This window comes from Lipotes vexillifer, unplaced genomic scaffold, assembly GCF_000442215.2.
Source record: "Lipotes vexillifer unplaced genomic scaffold, Lipotes_vexillifer_v1.1 scaffold536, whole genome shotgun sequence".
Classification (NCBI taxonomy): domain Eukaryota; kingdom Metazoa; phylum Chordata; class Mammalia; order Artiodactyla; family Lipotidae; genus Lipotes; species Lipotes vexillifer.
Window position 1 is genome coordinate 2,043,850 of NW_006775074.1, and position 11,095 is coordinate 2,054,944.

Consider the following 11,095-nt stretch of genomic DNA (forward strand, 5'->3'; position numbering starts at 1 on the left):
AACTAAATGAGATAATGCATATCCAGCACTTACTACCCCGCCTGATACAAGCAAACACCCCATGAATGTTAGCTGATCTGAAAACCTTAGCAGACACTGACCACGCAGAGGGCGGCTAACAGGCCTTTTGCTCCCCACTCTGGGCCCGCCGGCAAAGGGCACTCAACTCATGCTTTGTGGAATTAAAGAAGGAGGCTAAATCCATTGGTGCCAGACGAGGACCTGAGATGTCTACAGATAGAAAGTCTGATTGCTGAACACCTGAAACTAACACAACATTGTAAATCCACTGTACTTCAATAAAAATGAGTAAGTAAATTTAAAAAAAAAGAATATGAAGAAAAGAAAGCGTTAGAAAGGATAAGCTATGACCCTCGCGATGTTTTGCTTCATTACCAATCTCAGGTTTTCACTTGAAAAGTGAGCATCTACCTGGTATCCCAGATGTGTGCTTTACTGACTGCTAGAACAATCTAGCAGCTACATTGAAGACTAACTGTCCCTCCTCTGAAATGTCAAATGTTTAAATATGATTACCGAATGTTTAATAATAATATTCCAATGTTATTAAGTTTTGGAAAAAGAAAAAGAAAACCCAGGAGTACACAGCCTGAGGAGGGGGCTGGGATGCAGCCGCTCCCACCTCCACACACACCTTCCCATCCTCTTCCCTCCCTCCCTGTCTTCGGGTGTCACTTCTCCTCTCCTTCAAGGTTACCTTTCATTTTAAGTAGTTAGGGTAATAATAAGAGGGAATGATAACTGAGTGCCAGCCACGGTCCTCAGCTCTTAAACAGTATCATCGCAGCGACTCCTCACATAACCCCGGGAGAGAGGCAGCAGCATAGTCTCTGTTTTAAGGGCTGTAAACTGAGGAAAACAGCAGTTAGGGCACCTCTCCCAGTCACACAGCTTGAACAGGATGGAACCAAGAAAGGGAGCCTGGCAGACTCCAGATGCCTGAGGAGTGTGTGTGTGTGTGTGTGTGTGTGTGTGTGTGTGTGTGTGGTATGTGTGTGCTTACAGGGTGATACGGGGTGGTGTGTAGACTGTGTGGAGCGTGTGTGGTGTGTGTGTATGTGTATAGTGTGATGTGGGTGATGTGTACAGTGCATATAGGGTGGTATGTGCGTGTGTGCGTGTGTATATGCCTGCACATGCGCACACATGTATATGTAGGGAAGGTCAGTGGCAGAGAGTGCAGAATGCTTACCCTCTGCACCACGCCAGCCCCCACAGGCCCTGCAGAGCTACCCACCTTCCAGCATTGCAGAGCTTGATCTTCCGTCCTTGCTAGAGGAGATATCCACTTTCCGGGGAAAGGGCAAAAGCAGCAAGGAGGCCAAAGCAGGAGGACAGGAGGGCAGCCCGTGGGAGGGAACTGGCCTCTTCCACCCGAGGCCCCTCCGCATTCTGTTCCTTCCTTGGCCCTTGTCTGCGCTAGGCCCCAGCGCACCTGGGAGAGCCGGTCTGCCAGGTCCATAGCTGTGCTTGCTGGGACGTGGCCCCCAGTACCTGCAGGTGTCTCCGACCAACCTGAACCAAGGGTGTTGATGGGCTTCTTGTCCACAGGATGAAGTTCCACAAACCGTGTGCTGTCCCGTGAATGGCTGGCATGGTCCAGGAGGCCGCCTGGTCTCACCCTTGGAGCAGATTCACTCCCATCATTTCATGAGTTTGTCTCCCGGCCGGGGATCAGGCAAGAGAGGCTGGATGTTAACCACTGTGGGAACTTGGCTTTCTGGCCCCTCTGCCTGGCTGCCCTTGGAGGAGTCCTGCCATTGGTTCCAGAGGGCAGAGACCATCTTCTTTTTTTTTTTTTGCGGTACGCGGGCCTCTCACTGTTGTGGCCTCTCCCGTTGCGGAGCACAGGCTCCGGATGCGCAGGCCCAGCGGCCACGGCTCACGGGCCCAGCCGCTCCGCGGCATGTGGGATCTTCCCGGACTGGGGCACGAACCTGTGTCCCCTGCATCAGCAGGCGGACTCTCAACCACTGCGCCACCAGGGAAGCCCCAGAGACGATCTTCTTGTATTCCCTGCAGAAGCTTTGGTTCAGGATCGCATAGTCGATGGCATTAAGGCAGCTGTTGAAATAAGCCAGGAAGTAGCTAGTGACAAAGAGGCCCTCTGGGACCTGGGGAGCCACTTCTGGGTGGATGGCCAAAGCAAGGCCGATGCAGTTCAGCGGTGTCCAGCAGATGGCGAAGATCACAAACACCACGAACGTGGTCAGAAAGCTCCGGATGTTACTGGACCACAGGCATGGATTACTCTCCGACTTGACCTTCCTGCAGGCCCAGAGTACCAGCACCCAGATGCACAGGTAACAGAAGCACACAACAGCCATGGGGGCAGGAAGTGGACGAGCGCCACTGCCACCGTGTACCGGGTATTGGCCGTCGGGATGAAGGTGCAGAAATAGATGCATGGGTCATACTCCAGGAACCCCACGAAGAAGCTGGGTACCAGGGCCAGCAGGGTGAGGAGACAGACAAGGCAGATGTAGAGGGGGGTGTGCCAGTGGCAGCAGATGCGGTGGTAGGTCACGCTGTGGCAGACGTAGCAGTAGCGGTTAAGGGCGACGGCGGTGATGTCGAAGACAGAGCCGATGACGCTCAGGCCCATCACAAAGGCGCTGGGTTTGCAGCGCGCCTCCCCCAGGGCCCAGCCGTCGTGGAAGATGGCCAAGAGGATTAGCGGGTAGGGGCACAAGGCCAGGTCAGCCAATGCCAGACTCACCAAGAACAAATTACCCGGAGAGGGAAACAGGAAGCAAGAGTCATCAGGACGAAACCCCGCGATCTCTATTCTGTAGAATATTCTAGCCTTTGTCCCTCATAGGAGGGACTCTCCCAGGACACTTATGCGCCACCACCACCATATGTCTGTGGGTACTCTGCGGAGGCTGCTGTGACCACCTCAGGGGTCCAAAGAAGGCACAGCAACCAGAAAAGTCAGGCTGTGGTCTGGCTTCAAGGGGCTTTGGAAAAAGGGAGCTTCAGAGCCACTCAGGGGGGAGTTCCCCTGAGTCAGACCCTCAGGTGAAGGAGACTCTGTACTTGCAGCTACATGCAAACCCACAAGGTAGAGAAAGGGCTTTCCCAGCCCTCCCTGTCCTGACACACAGTCTCAACCCATCTCACGGAAGACTCCATAGGACGTCTGGGAAGCTGGAAGACCCACAAGCAGCCTTCTTGTAGTGCCTATTTTGGCCTCAGACGCTTGGGGTAACTCTACTTAGAACTGACCGAAAAGACATCTGTTAGCGCCCTGAGAGTTCTCAGGACCCAACTGCTCCTGAATCCAGAGCTAAGTTAGGGCCCGAGGGAGACAGGATGTAACTGAATAGAAAGGAGATGATTTGGATACTTAAAGTGCTTTCCAGGTAGTGAGCTTCCATGTCTCTCGAGGTATTCAAGTACAAGTTGGATGGTAAAGGAGAAGCCTGCCTCAGATTGAACTGTGAGATTCCTTCCTATTCTACTATCTCAGGAATCTATTTACTTAATGGGAGAAAAGCCCCCTCAAATTCTGTACGGTTGGTACTACAAGGCAAGAAACATACATCTTAGTACCTGCTTGGGATGCGGGGGAGTCTCCTTCTTGTTCATTTAATTCTCAGCCTTGTTCTCTGTCTCCACTGGTGGATTTCAGGTTTTGACTCCACTACTGAGAACTTACTTGGTCTCAAGAAATAGAGGGACTTCCTCTCTCGAATTTCTTGTTTTCAGCTGAATCAGGAGCCCTTGTCTCTTTCTAGAATTTTAAGTGTTCTTTTTGGTTAATTAAAGTATAGCTGATTTACAATATTGTATTAGTTTCAGGTGTACAACATAGTGATTCAGTATTTTTTTTTCATTCGACAAGCATTTATTGATTAACTGGGAGGAAAGTGATACAGACACAAGACATAACTCCTGCCTTCAAAAAGCTGCAGAGACAGATAAAGCGGACGAAAAATCAGATAGTATTAATGAAAGCACAGAGGTGACTCAGTATTTTTATAGATTATACTCCATTTAAGGTTATTATAAAATATTGGCTATATTCCCTGTGCAGTACTTGTAGTTTATTTATTTTGTACATAGTATTTTGTCTCTCTAAATCCCTTATCACTATGTTGCCCCTCCGCCTTCCCTCTCCCCACCGATAACTGCTAGTTTGTTTTCTATATCTGTGAATCTGCTACTTTTTTGTTACATCCACTAGGTTGTTGTATTTTTTAGATTTCACATATAAGTGATAACATACAGTATTTGTCTTTCTCTGTCTGACTTATTTTACTAGCATAATGCCCTCCAGGTCCATCCATGTTGTTGCAAATGGCAAAATTTCATTCTTTGTTACAGCTGAGTAATATTCCAGTGTGTGTGTGTGTGTGTGTGTGTGTGTGTGTGTGTGTGTGTGTGTGTATACCACATCTTTTTTATCCTTTCATCTGTTGATAGCCACATAGGTTGCTTCCATACCTTGGTAAATGTAAATAATGCTGCTATGAACATTGAGGTGCATGTATCTTTTTAAATTAGTGTTTTCTTTTTGGGAGGATATATACCCAGCAGTGGAACTGCTGGATCTTATGGGCAGCCTACTGAATGGGAGAAAATTATTTGCAAATGATATGTCCGATAAGGGGTTAATATCCAAAATATAAATAGCTCATGCAACTCAATATCAAAAAAACAAACAACCTGATCAAAAAATGGGCAGAAGACCTGAATAGACGTTTTTCCAAAGAAGACATCCAAATGGCCAACAGGCACATGAAAAGATGCTCAACATCACTAATCATCAGGGAAATGCAAATCAAAACCACAATGAGATATCACCTCACACCTGTCAGAATGGCTATGATTAAAAAGAACACAAATAGCAAATGCTGGCGAGGGTGTGGAGAAAAGGGAACTCTCGTACACTGTTGGTGGGAATGTAAACTGAAGCAGTCATTGTGGAAAACAGTATGGAGACTTCTCAAAAAAAAAAAAATTAAATGTTGTTTTGACATTGGGAAGTGGCACTGGAAGCTGGAGTGATCTGGGGTAATCTCAGTCCTGCCACTTTGAACTTGACCTAGTCACTGAACTTCTTTTCTCTGTGACTGTTGTTTCTTCCGTTCCCTTCTTTTCTTTTGGAGCCCTCCTTCCCCCTCCTCACACAGTCCACATGATTATTTCTGTGAAGAAAATCCCTTCTTTCCCATGTGGGAATACTGGTCTCTGCAGCGCCCACTGGCTTCCTGGCTGAGTGGCAAAGGAGCTTTTGGCCCTTGCAAGCACATGTGGAGAGAGTCAAGAGCGGCTGGGGGCGGGTGACAGCTCAGTCAGCTGTTCCCGGGAAAGCAAGTCAAGCTCTGCCGTGTTAATGTGGCTCATCCCCTAATAATGCCCCAGAAGCTGGCAAACAGCTTGTAGATAGTGGGAAGAACACATTCAACTCCACGTGGAAAGTGTTTCAATTACTTTCCCCCATTACTCCTGGGGTTTCTATAAGGCTGAAATCAACCAGTTTCTGCTGTAGATCCATCTACCCTCAGACGTCATACCATCTCCCGACTTTCTTGACACAATTCCAAGTTAGATGAATAAAATTCTTGCTTTGCCTCCCATCTGTAAGAAGCCAGACCCTGTCTAGATGACAGTCAAAGGGAGAGCGAGTTCTCTATTCCTGTTTTCCCCAGACAGGTGAGAAATCAACCAGGACACACAGCACTGCTTATCATCTGGTGCACAGGTTTCTAATGAATATTTATATCACGAGTCTTGGCGTAACTTATTTCCATCTGCCTCTATCAGACAGGGCGTATTAGTGGAGACAGACCTCAACAACAAGGTTTTGTACTAATATGGACCTCCCTTCCCTTTGCATTCATATACAAAGCACATCCCTCCACACATACAGCCACCACAATCCCCTCCCCACTGGCCTACTTTCTCCTTCTTTTTGGGAAATCTAGTCCTTAATGGGAATCTGGAAATCTGAGAAGGAGCCAGCAGATGTTCAGCTATCTAGTTTTCATCAGATAGGAGAATTCTGGAAGATAAAGCTCTTCCCTGTACCCACCCTATTTTCCTAGAGGAATTTCTTGCTTTTAAATTGTCTCTGGTCATTGAGCTAACACTGGCAATGTAGAAATAGATAGTCATTGAGTCATTTGCTCAACAAATATTGCAGAGTATTTACTAGGTATTGGCTCTGGCTTATGCTGGGGCATGGTGAGTAAGAGAAACACATCCCCTCCTCTTACAAAGCTCGTGGTCTCATAGAAGAGACAATTCAATAAAATCAAGATGTGATGAGGGTTACGATAGGGAAGTAAACAGATGATCTATCATTTCTAACAGAATTAAACTTTCCATGCCTTGAGGTCTTCTTCCATCCTCCACTTGTTCAAACATGTAGTATATTTATTGAGCACCTATCACACTTGGGTAGGGCGCAGTGATGGGTGAAAGACACGCCCCTGCCATTGAGATGCTAACAGTGCTGTTGGGGAAAGAGACACAGAAACAGTGGCTCTTCAGTGTGGTGAGAGCTGGGTTGGAGGGTAGCACGAGGTGGTGGGAACAGTGGGGAAGAATTAAGTCGTCTTGGGGCTGAGGGCAGTACTGGAGGATGGGGCTGGTCAAGCAGGACAACTCAGCAAGGGGTCGGACAAAACCACAAAGGCCCTTGTCACAGGCCTGCCTCCATCCCGGGATGGCTGTTCACCTCAAATGGGATCCTGCATGGGAAAAAATTTAAGACATAATAACAGTCTCCAAACGAATGTGAGATATTCTTGTTAGTTATATTCTGGGATAGGCATTTGAAATAACTGAACAGACAATTTATTAAAAATGCGACTTCCTCACAAATACTAAAACAATGCACTTTTATATTAACATAAGCTCCTAATTAGATTCCCAAATTCTTTGAGGGTGGAGATTGTTTTCTTCCCAAATCACATTGTTTGTGAAAACCCTGAAGCATGTGGATGAATCATAGAAGGGCTGAGTTGAAATCTAACATCACGTTAATTTAAAAAGAAAAGGATTACTAAGCAAGCTAATCGTATAAAAAAATATGATGGGGTATTTTAACCACTTAAAAGAATAAAATATATTTAAGAGCATAACCACCCATTTCAATAATTAACTGAGATGCTTATTACAAAATCATATTCCATAACCATCAAGGCATTGCTTGGAAACTCGTATGGAGTCATTTTATTACTTTAATTATAACAACAAAAAAACCTCCACAATTGGTATAGTACCTTGACGTTTATAATGTGCATTCACGTAAACGGACTCAATTGTTTCTCACAAGAATCCTTTAAGGTTGATTGCATGATTTCCATTTTACAGATCAAGAAACCAACACCCAGAATATGTGAACAGAGAAAGAGGGAGAAAAAGAGAAACAAGAGAAAACCAGGAAAAAGAAATGCCAAAGGGATTAAGGGTGTAGAGTTTTTGGTCATCCACAAGAATGAGAAAAAGCAGAAAAGTGCCCATGTCACCTGCCAGTTAGGAGATCAGCAGAGATATTAGCAAGGGCGAATTCTGTTGAGTGTTGGAGGATAAACTTTTGCACGGGAGGCTGCCCTCCCAACCAGCGCTGCCTTCAAGAGAAATGGAGAGAAATGGACTGGTACTTGGAAAGGGCTATCCTTTGATGGAGAGATTGTGTAAGATATATTTTTTTTCTCTTCTCTTTCTCTCTCTTTTAAATGAGAGAGGCTTGTATCTGACACCATAATAAGCACGTAGCAATCTTTTTCTCATTGGAGTATAGTTGATTTACAATGTTGTGTTAATGTCTGCTATACAGCAAAGCGATTCAGTTATACATCTATATACGTCCTTTTTTATATTCTTTTCTATTATGGTTTAATCACAGGATATTGAATAGAGTTCCCTGTGCTATACAATAGGACCTTGTTGTTGATCCATTCTATATATAATAGTTTGCATCTGCTAACCCTACACATAACAATCGTAGCTATTATTTATTATTGTAATTTTTATATTATCAGCTGCATTATTATTTATATTATTATTAGTTTTTATATTATTATAATTATATACAATTATAACAGTTTTATATTATTATTACAAAGAAAAAGAAAGAGGCTCAGAAGGTTGGACTAAGCTCCCTGAGAGATAAGATGTGCGAAGTCCTATAGGGTGAGGACATTGAAGAAATTAGGACATTGCATCTAGAGTGTAAACACCCTGAGAACTGCAGCTTTACTTCCCAACTCCCTAACTTTTCCTCTTTCAGCCGTAAGTATTTTAAACTGTAAGACCGAACAGCAGCATCAGGATCTGCTGAGTTTTGCTGCATATCATGCTAAATACAGACTCCGACTTTGTGCAGGGGGAAGAAAAAGGCAGTCTAACATGAAAGTGTCCACACGCGGGGCTGCTAAGGACTCTATGGGAGGAATTATCGAGGATTATGAGCTTTCCTGATTATTTGGCTAAAGACATAATTAAGAGATTTAAAATGCTTTCATTTTTGCCTGGTAAAGAGAAAATAAGTATTCAGAGCTGAAATGTGAAGTTGGAAAGTTCAGGCGATACCAGGGAAGGAGTCCAATGGAGCCCAGTTTGGTTTTCAGCTGATAAGAAGCCCTCCGAAGCCCGAAAGCTCAGCAGGTTAAAAGACACCTGTCACCAAGGGGCACCTCCAGGAGTATTCAGTGGTAGGATAGAGCCTGGATGAAGTGGCCTCCACCTTACCTTGTAACACCTGAAGGGCAGGGGCTGTGGGTCTATTAAATATTTCCTCCAGGCCTTTCAAGAGCTTTTGCCTACGGCCAGCCTGCTTATTCAATCATCATTTACCTCCTCGATCAACAAGTGGGAGGAAAAGGGGCCGCATGGCAGGCTCTGCTCTAATGTGACTGGGGATGCCAACACGTGCCAGGCTGAAAATCCCCATCATAATGCAGGAAGTCTGCAATATGGTCACCGGTTCTGGATAAGAGATGATGCAGACTCTATGCATCACTGGGCATCCAGAGGACAGAGTGGATTCCGGACAAGGACCTGGGTGTTCAGCAAGCAAATCCTCCATGTTTTCCTATCAAATAGTCCACATCCTTTTTCCTTACAAATCACAGGGATGTCCTAGGTATGGATATGCATCCGCTCACTAATAACACCTCTCCGACAGCCTCTTAATCCATCTGCAGTACAAAAATCCAGTGTCAGACCATGGCTCTTGATCGTCAACCAGGGAAATTAGGGTCCCTGTGTTGATGGGCCAAGGAACATGAATGCTGTTGTGCTTTCCCCTCGCTGATGGAGACTATCTCGATGTTACAGTAAGGACATATTTCTCTCAGCTCTCTTCTGTGTGGCTGACAGTCAGGATGGTGCAGGTAAGGGCCGGAGGCTCAATTTTACAGGCAGTTTAAAGCGGGCAGCCTCCAGCCAGACGGGCAAGAGGCATAAACACACTACTATATATAAAATAGATAACTAGTAAGAACCTGCTGTATAGCACAGGGAACTCTACTCAATACTCTGTGATGACCTAGATGGGAAAAAATCTAAAAAAAAAAAAAAAAAATGAGTAGGAATATATATATATGTATAACTAATGCACTTTGCTGTATACCTGAAACTAACACAACATTGTAAATCAACTATACTGCAATAAAAAATTTTTAAAAAGACAAACTCCCTAAGGAGTCACTGGGGCACAATTTTAGGGAGGCCACTGGCCACACAGGAACAGCAGGGATCAAGATACACCCTAGTGCAGGTGCCAGTCAGTGTCTGAGGACAAGAGTCAGGTGTACTTTGGGCTTTCAGTGCTCAAAGCAATTCAGTTCCATGAGAATTGTACTGATGGCGTGAGCGGTGCTGAGTAGACCTAACCTCATGAAGCAAAATTAATACCTTCTGTCTCACTGCTTTCCTGGCATCTTGTCCACTTCAATTTGTTTCAGAAAATCTATATTCAGTTTTAGAAATGGAATAAAAGTCTCTGCTCTCAAGGATCTCACAGTCCAGTGGGGAGAGAAAAAAAACTAAGAGCAATACAGTGAGGGAGGCGTTGTATGAGGAGGGCATGCGGGAGCCTGGGCTGGGCTGGGGAGGGGGGAAGACAGTAACCACACCTTTAATGCTATTAATGATAAAAATCAACAACCCAGAGGGGAGCTGAGCAAGGGGTTTGAAAGAGATATTCAATAGCCAAAAAGAGGCAGGGAGCCTCCCAAGATGTGGATAGAGCATCAACCTTGATGGGTGGGATGGCGGGGGGCAGGGAGGTCCAAGAGGGAGGGGATATATGCATAAATATAGCTGATTCACTTCATTGTGCAGCAGAAACTGACACAACATTGTAAAACTATACCCCAATTAAAAAAAAAAAAAGAACACAGACCGTGTGGGAGAGACAGCAGCTCGTATCGCATTGAGTGGGAGAAGTGAGACAAGTCTGTGACATTGAGGGGGTTAGGCAGGTTCCGGAGGCTTGTTCCAGCCGTGCTCTGGAGCTGGGCACCGTTCTGTAGATGGAGGGTGGTCCCTGGAGGCAGGGGTGACCCTGGCCGTGGTAACAGGGAGGGTAGAGGAGTGGGGAAAGCTGTCTGGTGACTATGGACATGGCTTGCTCAAGGGAGGATGAGGGTGTAAATTGGGGCAGTAGGAGTAGGGGGGTAGGAAAGGGGGAGATGGAGAGACGCTATGAGACAAAACTCAGGAGGGCTTGGGAAATGAAGGAACCAAAGAGGACTCTCAGGGATCAGGCGTCCAAGAGAGGAAGAGAGGAAGGAAGTCCAAAAACTAGCATCAGGTAAAAGCCGAGGGAATGGAAGGTCTCAAGGAGGGAGTGGCCCTCAGTGTCACACACAGCACAGAGGGGCATTTCCCATGAGGGCAGACCCCAGGGGGCTGAGGAGGAAATGGGAAGCAGTGAGGTGATTAATGGATGTAAACTGTTATATTAAGATGTCTGGCTGAAAAGAGAAGGAGAAAGGTAGCCCCGAAGTTAGAAGGAGACATAAGACCAAGGAAAGATTTTTTTCTTTTAAACAAAGGAGCCCCTCTGTGTGTGTGTGTGTGTGTGTGTGTGTGTGTGTGTAAGCTAAAGGGA

The 11,095-nt window shown here is 45.7% G+C and overlaps 1 protein-coding gene across 1 annotated transcript in view; it reads right to left on the reverse strand.

Moving 5' to 3' along the window:
• Positions 1–1,664: 1,664 nt before the first annotated feature.
• The window catches only part of MTNR1B (melatonin receptor 1B), a 13,053-nt gene continuing 3,622 nt past the window's right edge, over positions 1,665–11,095 (reverse strand). Inside the window, 3 exon segments of the mRNA XM_007449662.1 lie at positions 1,665–1,805; positions 2,022–2,353; positions 2,356–2,757. Of these exon segments, the coding sequence (XP_007449724.1) occupies positions 1,665–1,805; positions 2,022–2,353; positions 2,356–2,757 (875 nt within the window).